The sequence below is a fragment of the Dasypus novemcinctus genome, chromosome 28, assembly GCF_030445035.2.
Source record: "Dasypus novemcinctus isolate mDasNov1 chromosome 28, mDasNov1.1.hap2, whole genome shotgun sequence".
Classification (NCBI taxonomy): Eukaryota; Metazoa; Chordata; class Mammalia; order Cingulata; family Dasypodidae; genus Dasypus; species Dasypus novemcinctus.
This window is the reverse complement of record NC_080700.1, coordinates 36,056,807-36,070,368: the sequence shown is the minus strand read 5'-3', so window position 1 is coordinate 36,070,368 and position 13,562 is coordinate 36,056,807. Positions and strand designations below refer to the sequence as shown.

The window sequence follows — 13,562 nt, the reverse complement described above, 5'->3', positions numbered from 1 at the left end:
AGTTGTCTCCGCTGCTTTATGACCCATTTTGTTTGAGCTCAAGTAAGAAAATTGCTCTAATTTACTTTTTATCTAACATCACTTCCATAGCCGAAAATAAGTATAAAATAAACAGCAAGGAATGTCATTAGCAGGAAAACCTAAAGCAAGAAATGCACATTAAAATGATGTATAACATAACCACATTTAAGAATGTGTGCCAATATCAAATGCCAAATTTCAACAATACAAAATCACAATTATTTTTGTACCAACCTATTAGAAAATGCATCCTTGAAGTCCAAATAACTGACGGATAAGTAGTTGGAACCCATTTTTTTTGTAAATTGGACACTGGCTATTCCACTCTTCATCACTGCAAGATTATATTTCCTCAATTTAATATATGACACTAAAAGCAGATAAATATTCCACCCATGTATTCTTTTTAAGATGACAACTGAAAACTTCAATAAATGCCTATTGTTTGTAAGGGTTAACAAAAATTAAAATTAAAACACAATTCTTACCTCTCCATGTTTCTCAAAAAATTCACTTTTATGTCGATGCAATGTATCAATAGCCTTAGTTAAGATCTGTGGTATTCTGTCTTTAATTGTAAGATATGCAAACGATCTAGAAGAGAGTCATACATAATGAATTACTTGGTAGCATAATGCTAGAAGAGTGCCATCTTTTAGTTTCTAGAACATCAAATTTAAGCTAAAATGCCCTTTCATATGATTTCTACCAGACCAGTAATTGTCTACTATTATATATAAAGACATGGGGACATCTGAAACCTTCTCTGGTATCATGAAAGCTAAGTAGCCTTTGTACCTCTAATCCCAGATTCTCCCTTAGTCTGTTTAGTCATTCTTATGTTTCCCATTCTATTTTGTTTTTATTTTCCTGAACCAGAAACTATAACATGATAGGATAGCCTAGAAATCAAATCAGGCCCTGGCTCCAAAAAGTAAGTGTGACTAATTATTTACTATGTGGCTTCACCTACTTAGAGGTCAGTGAGGCAATGGATGGAAAATGGCCCTAAAAATAATATGCGAGAAGAACACAAAGAATTAAAAGGTATCTATGAACACTTTTCTGTCTTTACCTTACTTCTTAATCAACCTTAATTCTTTTCAAAGATTTTCCCTGACACCTTCTTTACCTGTACAGAGACTCCTTCCATCTTATTCTGCTCCCAAATTTAAAAATGCAAGGTATCTTACTCTCCCAACCAAAAAATTAGGGATTTTCTAAAAGTGCCAAAAAATGGAAGACTTGGATACTTGCTTAAAAAATTAACTTCTTGATTTTAGACATACAAAAACCAAGATTTAGAGATGAACATTTTTATAATGAATTAGATTTTTAAGGAAATGCATATGATTCAGTTGGGGGGGGATGGATTTCATTAGGCGATGAAATTCTGTGCAGTTTTAAAATACAGAACACAGAAATAAGCTGATCCATTCATTTACATTTTCAGAGACCAGAAAAAAGTAAAACAGAAAGTTGACAAAATACTTTTGAAAAGAATAGCTCTGCCCAAATTACCTATTCTAACTTTAATTTGCGAGCATCACATTTCTAAAAACTCCAATTTTTAAAACATTGGGTTTTACAGTATTACCTCAAAAGGTTTCCTCAAATGACCTCTATAAAACTTGAAGGAAAAAAATTGTAAAAGCGAACATCTGACTCTGTGGTGCTTTGCGTGTCCTAAAATAGTTATTAGGCTTTAACATGCAAATTAACTACTCTGACCAAAATCGATTTTCTAAAAACCACTACTAATTTCCTCAGGAAGGGCAGGCTCCTCCAAGGGAGGGAAGGAACCTAAAACAAACGGACAGCTGAATTTTCCAAGGCAGCAAAATCAAAGAGAGGCGACCAGCCTTTTGAGTTTTGGACTTTAATTGGAAAGTATTACTATTTTTCTAACTTGTACATTTCCTCAGCCAGAGGCCTGCATCTGCGGGGTAAGGTTCGGGGCCAAGACTAGGATGAGGCAGGAGGATGGCTTGGGGGGACAAACTTTTAAGCAGCTTCTCTGTATTTGCCTGACCCAGAGAGTGAGCGCCTCTTTCTATTTTGGGTCCTCAGCGCCTCTCTTGCCTCACCCCCGTCCCGGCCAGGGTGCATTTCCTCTGAGAGTTCGTATTTTTGAAATATTGGGGGCAATATACATGTGGCCATTTACGCAAATGGATGTTACGTTAACTTCACGGACATCACAACTTTATCGGAAATCTTAAACAGGATGCCTACGACGCAACCCCACACCTCTTCATTGTGGGACTAGGCATCCCATCAATCAACCTAAACCATTTCTCCAAGTACCCGAGAGTCCCAACTTTCAGGGAGACCCTTCGCCCCCTCCCCTACGGGCGTTTAAGAAGGTAAGTCCAGGAAGTGTCACTGAAGTCCAGGCTCGGCGACAGCCCGAGAGGGGGCGGAAGGGGACAGCGTCGAGAAGGGCCTGCGGCCCCAGGCGGCTCCGGGGTCGCTCGGGAGGACGCCCAGGGGCAGGGGCTGGCCGCGTCCCGAGGTCCCGGCAGGACGGTCGCGGCGGGAGCCCCGCGTCGCCGCCAGGCGGCCCTTCTCGGCCGAGCCGCAGCCCGGCCTCCAGCTCCCGCCGCCACGCGAGTCCGCGCAGCCGAGGGGCGGCCGTGGCGGGGGAGGAGGACCCCGTGAGGAGGGACTGGGCGGGGAGAGCACACGAACCCCACGTCCTGGCCCGAGAGCGACGCCGGCAGTCCCGCCATCCTTCCGCGCGGGGCCCGCGGGCCAAAGAGGCGGTCCCGGCCGGAAGGAGGAGCTGGGAAAAGGAGGGAGGCGACTTCAAAAAAAAAAAAAGGCTTTTGAACGAAGCAACTTTATTCTGCTTCCTAGAGAACCCGACAACAGTCCGCCCGAGAAGGCGGAGACTTCCGGAGACGAAGGCGGAACCTGGCGGCGCGCGGGAGGCGGAGCAGGCCGGGACCTCGAGATCCACCGGCGCTCGGGACCGGAAGAGGTGGTGGCGCCGGGCGTCACGTGGCCACGTGGTCACGTGGCCTGGGCGGCGCTCTCCCCGCCGGGTCCGGGGCGCAGTGCGCCTGCGCGGCGACGGGAGCAAACCGGGAGCGCCTGCGCGAGTGGGCGGCTGCGCGGCGAGGCCGCTGCGTCCCGGGCGCTTCCGTGTTCTCTTCCGGCGGAAAGGTTAGTTCGCTCTCTTGTCCGAGCAGCTCGCGGGGTCCCGGGCAGAGCTCCCTGCCGTGGGTCCCGGCTGCCTTAAACCCCTCGCGTCACAGGTTTCGTTGGGACGTCTCTGGCCCCTCCCTCTTCCAGTGATACTTAGTCTACTTGGCTGTCAGACAGTAAACGCTTATTGATCGCTCTTTCGAGCCTATGCCTAGTGGTAACTGCAAAGAGAAATAAAATACTCAGGAGCTCAAGGAACTTGAAAACATGCTCCCAATCAGGGGTGCCGCTTATCCGTTGAATCCTAGCCTGGCTAATAACATTTTCTTCATCAGGGTTATTGTTCTCTAAAAGGAGAACGTGTGCCAAAGAAGCGAGCCTTGATTTCATTCAAAAAATATCTGATAAGTGCTTACCCCTTGCCTCGCGCTGTTGGAGTCAGAGAACAATAGAGACCAAAGAAAACCAGTCTTGAAGAAATTTCATTCTAGAGGGGAGAGACAAAAATCTCCTATTTTGTCCTTTTCGTTATATCCTTTTAGCACTGGTAACGAACTGATAAAATTTTGTCTATTTCCCATGTTTATTGTCTCACCCCCAGCGTAACTTGAGGTTCAAAAAAGAGGGATTTTTGTGTATTTTTATTAACTGCATTATCAACATCGAGAATAATGGCGTGCACGTAGTCCGTATTGTATTAAATTAAAAATACGAGGTGTACAAGTGATGTTAAATGCAATGGAGAAATATAAAGTGGAAGAAGGAAAAGAGTTGTTGAAATGGTTGGGGGATTCACTGTATAAGAGGACATTTTGCAACGACCTGAAGGAAGTGAGAGTGAGTGAGCTTTACAGACACCTGCGAGGAGAACATAAAGAGCAGTCAAGTGCAGAGATCCAGAGGCCAGAGGAGCTGGAGCAAATGCACAAGAGAGAGCGCTGTTGGTGAAGGGCCCGAGATTGTAGGGTCATGTAGGTCCTAAAGATTTGGTGTGAGATTTGAGACCGTTAAGTTTTGAGCAGCGGAAAGATGTGATCTGACTTAAGTTTGCAAAGGATAGCTTTTGTTTGCTGTAGAAAAGAATCTGTTGGCAGCCAAGAACGGAAGCAGGAAGACCAGTGAGGAGGCTACTGCAATAATCCCTGGGAAAGACAGTGACGTGGACAAGGGGGAAGTAGCAGTATTGGTGGTGAGGACTGGTCAGAATAAAGCCAGTGGTATTTGTTGGCAGATGAGGATTGAAGAGTCAAGGCCGACTCTTGTATTTGCCTTTAGCAAATAAAAGGCTGTGACTGCTATTTTGTGAATGGGAAAGACTAGGTTTTGTAGGACAAGCTCAGAAGTTCACTTTGGAGCATGTTACACATAAGATGCTATTAGGCTGGTTTAATGATAAATATTTTATATTCATCAGTATATAGATGGTCTGTGAAACCATGAGATTGGGTAAGACCGCCTGGAGCCTGAGAGTAGAGCAGAAAGGAAGTCCAAAGACTGGGCCCTGGTACTCTCCATTCATAGCAGGATGGAAAACCAACTAAAGTGACACAAGGTGCAGCTAACGAGGTGGGAGGAAACTGAGCAGTATGTTACCCTAGAAGCCAAAAGAAGACAGTGTTTTAAAGAGAGTGGTATGATTAACTGTATCACATGTTGCTAATAAGATGAAGACTGAGAAATGACCACTGGGTTTAGAGATTTGGAAGTCACTGCTGCCCTTGAGCAGTGGGTTTTGGTAAAGTGGTAGGACTAGAAGCCTGATGGAAGCGAGTTCAAAGGAAAACGGAAAACTGGAGACAATGACAGAATTCCTTTTACAGAAGTTTTATTCGCGAGGAGCTCAGAGAAAAGGTGTGGCATATGAAGGAAAATTGGGGCCAGGAAAGAATTTTGTTTGTTCGTTTTAAGGTGGGAGAAATTATTGCATGCTGTATGACAATAAGACTGTTCCAGTAAAGAAGGAAAAATAAATGGCGTGAAAGGGAGAGAGAATAGTTTAGTCTGTTCCTTCAGTAGGCAGGGAGAGATGAGATTCAGTGTATTTGTTTAGACAGAACACGTGATTCCAGATAGGATCATGGACAGCTTGTCTGCTGTAGCAGAAGGAAGGCAAAGTATATGGGCACAGAAGCAGTAGGTGAGCAGATCAATGGTTACAGCTTGTATTAGGGTTCTCTAGGGAAATAAATCAACAAGAGATATCTGTAAAGAGTATGCAGTTTTATCAGAGTGTCTCACGTGACCGTGGGGATGCACAAGTCCAGTCCACAGGTGGGCTGCAACCAGGGGCTCCGATGAAAGTCAGTGAAGGTTCTTGATGAGTTCTGGGAGATGCTGGCTGTCCAAAGATGAGCTGGGAAATTCTCAATGCTGGAATCACTTCCCCTTTTAAGGCATTCACCTGATTGGATAGAATCACTTGTTGCTGATGGCAATCTCCCTGATTGATGGAATTCTAACCAGCTATCTATGATTTACCACTGCAGTAAAGTCAATGGTGACTGAAATCCATAAATGCCCTTGTAGTACAGTTAGCCCAGTGCTTGCTTGACCAAACAACTGGGCACAGTTACCTGGCCAAGTTGACACATTAGCCTAACCATCACACAGCTTATGGAATTTCTCTTCCGATTTTTCCTATTTTGTCAGTGACAGAGGAAATAAGGTCACTATTGAGTATGAGAAAGGAGGTGGCATCGAAGGTTGGAGAAAAGGGGGAGAGTGGAATATGGTAGGAAAATGTCGTCGGCTTGTCGCGCAGCCAGAAAGGCCCCCCTGAGGTTGTGGTCGTGACAGTAAAGTGAGACCAGGCCACAGGGTTGCTTAGCCAGTCTTCTCCAGCCACGTCCACCTGCAGGAGTTCAGGCACAAATCAGGCCGAGTGACACTTAAAGGGTTGCAGTTTCACCACGTGGGTATCTAGGAGAGGGCTGCAGGGGATTAGAGGTGTGGGGCAGACCGTGGCACGTAAACGGGTGTGGTGGGGAGGGAGGGAGAGTGAAAGAGTGGTTGGCTCATTGAAAGTACAAGTCCTGTTGGGGTGGAACAGTTGTTGGGGTGGGGTCTTAGAAGGAGTGAGCTGGAAAGATAGGCAAGTGAGCTGGAAAGATAGGTGGGGGGGGGGGTGGAGAAAATGCCTGAAACTGAAATTATGAGAGGTGGCAGTTAACTGGTGATGACCAAGTGTGGAGCACCACTAGCCAATAGAAATACAGTGTCAGCCGCGCACGTAATTTTAAGTGGTCTAGAAGCCACATTAATAAAAGTAAAAATTGTATTTTATTTAACCTAATATGTCCAGATAATTATCATAGCAAGGAATAATCCATTTTTTAAAAATTGAAGTATTTCACTTTTTTATTTTGCGCTAAGCCTCAATTTGTACTAGCCACATTTCAAGCGCTGAGCTCAGAGCATGTGACGGTGGAGAGGCTGGGAGGTAAAGAACCTCAGGGACCAGGCTCTGGAAGCTTCATCCCTGCCGTGGAGCTCCATGAATATAGACGTCGGCAAGAATTCCCCTAGGGAGAACCGGGAGAGGATGGGAATTCAGTGCTATCCACGTTGCCGTAGTGCTGGGAGGGCAATTAAAAATCCGTTAAACCTTCTCCTCTAACTTTACTTGGTGCAGTTAAAAGTTAGCTTTCCTGTGATGTGTTCCACTGTGTAAGAAAGCCTAAAGAGGTGGTTTTTGCGTGTGTTGGACATCTTAAGTGCTACAACTCAGTTGTTCTCACAAAGAATTAGAGAACACATTCTTTTTTTTCCCCCCTGTGGCTTTTACATTCTTGGTCATAGTACTTCGTATGGTCTCCACATCAAGACTGTCATTAGAATGTGGAGACAAAGAATTTCCTAGAAGGGAATGAAAGAACTAGGTCTCTAGTCACAGATTCCTCAACAGTGTTTCTAATTAATAGCCACCAGTTCAACCAACAAGGAATAGCAGGCATTAAAGGGGAGCTGCAGTAGCTGACTGGTTAGAACCAGACACGGAATAAACACCTCTGAAGATAACGTGAAGGAGCTAGGTAGAAGGCGGCGCGTTCTACCCCCTGACATCCTCCCACTCGTCTGCAGTGGAGGGAGTGGAGAAGAGTATTATCTTTGGACTGGGACAGCTTGGGGGCAGGCTGCAGCTCTGCACCTTGCTAACTCTGAGCAGTTGAATTAGCCTCTCTGAGCCTCAGTTTCCTCATCTGTAAACTGCCTGCAGGGTTACTGTGAGGTGAAGCAGAGCACTTAGTGTCTAGCAAGCACTCAGGCTTTTAAATGTGACTCACAAGAGCAAATGTATATTTTAAAAACACGGCTTCCGGGGGCAGTGTGGCAGGGGCTGGGAGAGACGATGACATTACTGTCTCCTCCCACCTACGGAAACTGGTCAGCAGCATTCACTGAGCTTTCAGTGATCTGCCCACTGGCCCTTTGCAGGCTTTTTCTCCTGCACCTCACTCCTGCCTGCCAGAGTTGCACCCTGCATGTCAGATAAATGGTCCTATGTGCCTGGGCTGTTTGTTTGCTGGTCCCTCTGCGTTTTCAAGACCCAGTTCAAATGTCCTCTCTCTGAATGGGCCCCAGCCACCCTCACCCCACATGCTCCCTTCTCCCAGCCCTGTAGCAATCTTTATGTATCTCCGTTTAGCCCTTATCACCTTATTCTATTTCCCCACTAGATTGCAGATTCTGAGATCATCAGTTCTTGTATCTCCGGCACAGAACACATTATTTTTTTAAAGAATTACGATTGCCTGTCACCTTACTTTAAAAAATATATATTGTAGTTCTGTAAACCTAAACAAGAAGTTTGTTCAAAAACAAAGGTGCTTGACTTGAAGGGAAAACTATGATTCATTTCTTTTAGGGTAATTTAGCCCTACTTATGAGACAGAGTGTAACACTACAGACAAAAATGTTATTGAGGGGAGCAGATGTGGCTCAAGTGGTTGAGCGCCTGCCTCCCACAGGGAAGTCCCAGGTTCAGTCCTTGGTGACTCCTAAAAAAACAAACAAACAAAAACACTTAGGAAGCTAATGTGGCTCAGTGGTTGAGCACCTTCTTCCCATACATGAGGTCCCAGATTCATTTCCCAACCCCAGTACCATTTTTTAAAAAAAGTTGTTGAATTGTCCTTTATTTTACAACGACACATGAAAAACATTAAAATTCTCCAATTGAACAAGGTATGCAAGGATTTTTTGTATGTTGTTGATTTTTGTTAAACAGTATGAGCAAAATAACTTACTGGACTATAAGGATAAGAGCTGAAAGAGCCTGCCACTTACGGAGAAAGGGGTATTTTCACAGAGCCAGCTTTTTTCCCCCATCCCATATCCATTTGATGCTGATCAAAGCATACCGTTGGCCATACAGTTTTTAAAAATATATATGTGTTTGTACATATATACCAGTTAATTATGTACAATAAAGGAATGGGGAAGGGGAAAAATGAACAGAGAAAAACTATACTGTTGTAGTCAGGATGTGGGGGACCAAATTTCACTTTTTCTGATTGAGAACCAATTCTTGGTCGGTAGGAACAGAGTCTGGAATAAAGTAACAGGCTCCCGTTTCAGTAGCCCCCTCCTGTTTGCTCCTGGAACCACCCTGCCCTGCCACCTACAAATCAGTACCATCATTGCTCTTAGTCTTGACTCCTTCCTTGGGCTCTTCACTGGCCAGGGTAGAAGCCGGAGTCTCTTCTGCTCCTGCTTCGTAAACGAGGTGCTAGGTCTTCCCCGAGCAAGACACAGCAGCACCAGGAGCGGCAGGAGGCAGCGGCAGTGGCCCGTCAACCTCTTAAGGAACAAGGGCTTTATGCTGGAAGTAAGAGGGAGTTGTTTACGTAGCCCGTTTCCTTTGTCTGGAGTGAGTGAGTGTGTGTGTATGTGTGTGAGAGAGAGATCCCTTACCCCCAGACCCATGCCCAGCCCCAACCTGGAAAGCACCTTCCCCTCCCAGAAGCAGCTGAAGTCTTCCTGGCGGGCCCTGCCTGACTCTTGGTTTAGAATAGCGCGAGCCCCTGGAGCATCCCCTCAGCCTCCGTGTCCAGACCCCACTCGGGACTGTAAGGGGCAGTGAGTTGCCCACTGCTCCCTTCAGGTCGTAGGGGCCTTGCCCTTCCTGGATGCTTAGCCTGTTGTAAAGCCGAATAATTATTGAATAAAGGAATTTGCAACTATAGATTCTAAAAAGAGCTGATAAGCTAGCAAAGCAAAGAGACCTCATCGCTATATTTACGTTTTAAGATCCTTGGCTGTCAACAGTTTGATGCTCTTGTAATGTTCAGAAAGAAGGCTAAAAATTGACTAAAGAAAAAGTAGTAGAAACGCTCATTTATTTTTTTTTTTAATTTATTTTTTTCTCTTCCCTTCCCCCCATTGTCTGCTCTTTGTGTCCATTCGCTGTGTGTTCTTCTGTGTCCACTTGCATTATCCAGTGGCACTGTGAAACTGTGTCTCTTTTTTTTTGCGTCCTCTTGCAACGTCAGCTCTCTGTGTGTGCAGTGCCACTCCTGGGCGGGCTGAGTTTTTTTCACGCGGGCAGCTCTCCCTGCGGGGCACACACCCTGCATGTGGGGCTCTGCTACGTGGGGGCGCTCCTGCGTGGCACAGCACTCCCTGTGTGCAGCAGCACCGCACATGGGCCAACTCACCACACGAGTCAGGAGGCCCTGGGGATCAAACCCTGGCCCCTCCATAGGGTATGGCGGACGCTCTATCCATTGAGCCACAACTGCTTCCCATCGTTTATTTTTTAACCCTGTTCTTTAACCAGGCTTGATATATATATGTGTGTGTGTGTGTGTGTGTGTGTTTTGCAAATATTTACTGCAGAAATATGTGTGTTAACTAGAGGGAATCAACAACAGCAGCACAAACTTGAACTTGGCATTCTTTGTCTTTCAGCTGGGAATGTGGTGATGCCTGTGAGAATTCTCAGAGCGCTGGCCACATCTCACCGTATTTCATCTAATGCACGTCAGTGCCAAAGACTTGTTCACCTAACACTGCAACCACCGAATGGATCTGAAAACACGACATGCGGCACTTGGACAGTAGATCACAGCTTGGGTTCGTTCCTTCCAGCAGCTCGTGGTTTGTGTCAGTCTCCAATCCTGCACATGCCCCAGAAAATACCAAATACAAGTATATTGCCTCCAGTAAATGCTCTGCATTGCCGAGATGAAAAAGCTGACCTTTCAACCGTGAAATCTTTCGCCACTCACAGGAAAGTGACTCACAAACCAAGTCTGTTGGGTTCTAAGTGGTTTATAAAAATACTAAAGAGGCATCGCTCATCTCTAGCACCTGAAACTGTTGTTCCTAAACATGAACTTCCACAGCTCAAGAGACCACTGAAACCATCCCGGACCAAGCAGCCTTCCAGGACCAACCTTCCCATTCTGGCCGTGAGCGAGGTGAAAATACCCGGGATTGTGGCACTTGCGTTCAGTAATAAAAACCCAGTGTCTCACCCAGTGGGTCTTGGGGAGTGGATGTAGCTCAGTGGTTGAGCACCTGCTTTGCTTGTACAAGGTCCCAGGTTCAATCCCCAATACCTCCTAAAATTTTAAAAAATAAACTAATGGGCATGCACCCCAGTCTAACATTAACGTAAGAGGACTGGCAAAGAACTTTCTAATTTTTTCCATGAGATCCTTGAAGCTTAAAGGAAAATGTGTTATCCAAAGGGAATCAAAATCTTAACTTTTAAGAATGAGTGATACAGATCAGTACTTACTATAGGCAATAAAATATAGATAGTTTATGAAGGATTAGTTACTGGCTTAGGAAAAGTTTGAAAAAAAGGCTGAAGTATTAAAAATCCCATCTAGGAATGTGCTGTTTTTTAAAAAAGCATCTTTTCTCTCTTTTTTTTTTTTTAAATCAAGCTGTAGAAATTCTTCTTTCAATTTTTTAAAAAGTTTTTAAACACTCTGCAGACCGGTAAATGTTTATTAGCTTGTGGCAGCTGGGCGTGGGGTGGGATGATGAGTTGACAGCTCAGGGTACAATCAGAAAGCAGCAAAGGGTTTGTGTTCTCTTAGCCTTTGAAGGTTGAAGGGGGTAAGAAGGTTTATGGGAACCCCTGGGCTACAGTGTGCAGTTCCCCTCCAGATGCTGAATAGGCCGACCCTACCAACCTCTGTGCCTCGCGTGACACCTAGAACTATGTCTCGTACTTAATAAATGTTTATTAAATTGGAAGGCTAAAAGGCCTGAAAGGCAAAACGATTGTTAACGTCTCCCGTCATCAGCATTAAAAATAGGAATGCGGGTGATGGAAACTTGCTTAGGCCTTCTAGAGCTATCGGGACACACCTAGGAATACCTGTCTTTCAAGCTCTTGATTCTGAGGCATGGGCCCTGAAAATGTTTAATTTGGCAGCTTCTTTGCTGCGCCGTTGACTTTGACAGGGTGCACGTCACTTAGTTATTAAGCCTCAGGTTATGAAGGTAAGAATTAATTGACGGTTTCTATTTGGGGTTCCAGCTCTGTTGAAATTCGAGTGTGATTTCTCTGAACCCATGTAAAGGTGGAAAGTTGTGTGTGTCCCTTCTCTCCCCTTTCTCGCTTCTGGTTTTGTTTTTTTTTTTAATATTTATTTTTTATTTATTTCTTTCCACCTCCCTACCCCCCCCAGTTGTCTGCTCTCTGTGTCCATTTGCTGTGTGTTCTTCTGTGTCCTCTTGTCAGCAGCACCAGGAATCTGAGTCTCTTTTTTTATTGCATCATCTCACTGCATCGGCGCTCTGTGTGTGCAGCGCCACTCCTGGGCACGATGCACTTTTTTTGCACTGGGCGGCTCTCCTTACGGGGCGCACTCCTTGCGTGTCGGGCTCCCCTACTCAGGGGACATCCCTGCGTGGCACAGCACTCCTTGCACGCATCAGCACTGCGCGTGGGCCAGCTCCACATGGGTCACGAGGTCCTGGGTTTGAACCCTGGGCCTCCCATATGGTAGGTGGATGCTTTTAGTTGAGCCAAATCCGCTTCCCTTGCTTCTGATTTTTAAGGTACATTGTTTAGCTCTGGGGGTAGTCTAGAAAATTCAGATTGCAGGTAACTAAGTCGAAATGAAGTATAAGTACCCGACTCGTGGCAGATCCCAAGAGGAGAAAGATGAACTCCTTTTTCTTTTTTTACCTCCATCGGCATAGTGCATCTACAGGAGTCCTGCGGAGACGCTGCTACATCAGAGAAGTCTTTTCTTGGTAGTTATTGGTTGTAAATGTATCCAAGAGGCATTGTTTTCTTGGGCTCCCTTAGGCTTGGAAGCAGTCTTCCTGAATTCTGTTTTTGTTGGTGGTGGTGTTTTTCTTTAGGCTTTCATTTCTGCTTCCTTCCAGGAAGGATTTGAAGTAAATTTTCAAAATTCCATGCAATATCAAATGAGCTATTAAGCATTCACATTTAAGACAGACCAAGCAATTGTTGGGAACTGAGAAATAACCAAGACCAAGTATCTGCTGTGAATCTAGCTGAGCGTTTAGTTCTGAGAAGCCCAGTAATTAAAAAATGGATTGGGGGGGGGACTAAAAATATAAAAGTCTTAAGTATGTTTCTCTAGCACTAAATTTTAGGAGTCATTTATTTCATGGGTCTTTTTATGTGGCAAATATTTTATAGCATTATGGGCAGTGGCTTCAGTTAGAATTTTGCTGAAACAGAAACAGTATGCTGGCTCTATAAAAGCACAGGAAAATAATATGAAGTCTTGCATTTGTGAAAGCATTCCTGAGCTATCTGGGGGATATCCTTGTGAAACGTTGTTTTCTGATGGCCTTACATTTCACAGGAGAAAAGTCTCAAGGTGTGACTAGGAAACATATCCCCAGAGCCGAAGCAGCTTTTCTTTGCCACAAATTGTGGGCCGCTCCATTTTCGCCGACGTGTCCCGAATCCTTTGTGCTGGGCTAACCATGCATACCGCTCTTGTCTGAGACTCTGCTCACAACCTACTGAATTGTCACGCGCGTCCCACTGGCTGATGGCTGTAAGAGCAGTGACTGCTTCTTGCTGCTGACGTGCCGGGGCTGGAGGTGGCCCGGGGCTGCAGGGAGACGACAGGCTGGGGAGCAGGGGACAGACTGTGGAAAACAATCCCAGTGTTGGTAGTTTTTATTTTAAAAAGTGAAATAGAATAGAGACTATTAGAACGCTTTGGTCATGGTAAAGGTAAATACTGTTTTATGAAGCGTTTGTTTCCGTTATTGGCCTGCATCCATGGATGTGTACATTTACTGCCTATATAAGGTGATTTTTCACCGTGGTTGTCCTCACATAAGCCTGGGAGCTGCTGCGTTATCAGTAGTGTGCAGTGCATCGGGGTGTATACTGCGGATCAGCAGCCAGCACAGAGCAAGAAAGAAATGTCTTTTCCCCC

At 45.3% G+C, this 13,562-nt stretch overlaps 2 protein-coding genes across 5 annotated transcripts in view; one reads left to right on the top strand and one right to left on the bottom strand.

The window, feature by feature from the left end:
• Positions 1-2,947, bottom strand: part of ARMT1 (acidic residue methyltransferase 1) — a 30,110-nt gene extending 27,163 nt beyond the window's left edge. Inside the window, exons 1-2 of the mRNA XM_004460381.5 lie at positions 2,713-2,947; positions 510-615 (exon numbers count right to left, since the gene is read on the bottom strand). Of these exons, the coding sequence (XP_004460438.2) occupies positions 510-615; positions 2,713-2,753 (147 nt within the window). The 5' untranslated portion in view covers positions 2,754-2,947. The remainder of the gene's footprint in view (positions 1-509; positions 616-2,712) is intronic.
• A 120-nt stretch (positions 2,948-3,067) lies between these two features.
• Positions 3,068-13,562, top strand: part of RMND1 (required for meiotic nuclear division 1 homolog) — a 37,213-nt gene continuing 26,718 nt past the window's right edge. Inside the window, exons 1-2 of one of the 4 annotated variants that reach the window (XM_004460383.4) lie at positions 3,068-3,189; positions 10,081-10,592. In XM_004460383.4, coding sequence (XP_004460440.2) covers positions 10,095-10,592 — 498 coding nt within the window. In that variant the 5' untranslated portion in view covers positions 3,068-3,189; positions 10,081-10,094. Of the gene's footprint in view, positions 3,190-8,860; positions 8,999-10,080; positions 10,593-13,562 lie in introns of those variants that run through there. The other 3 variants (XM_071212540.1, XM_058289535.2, XM_071212542.1) reach the window with 3 other exon arrangements.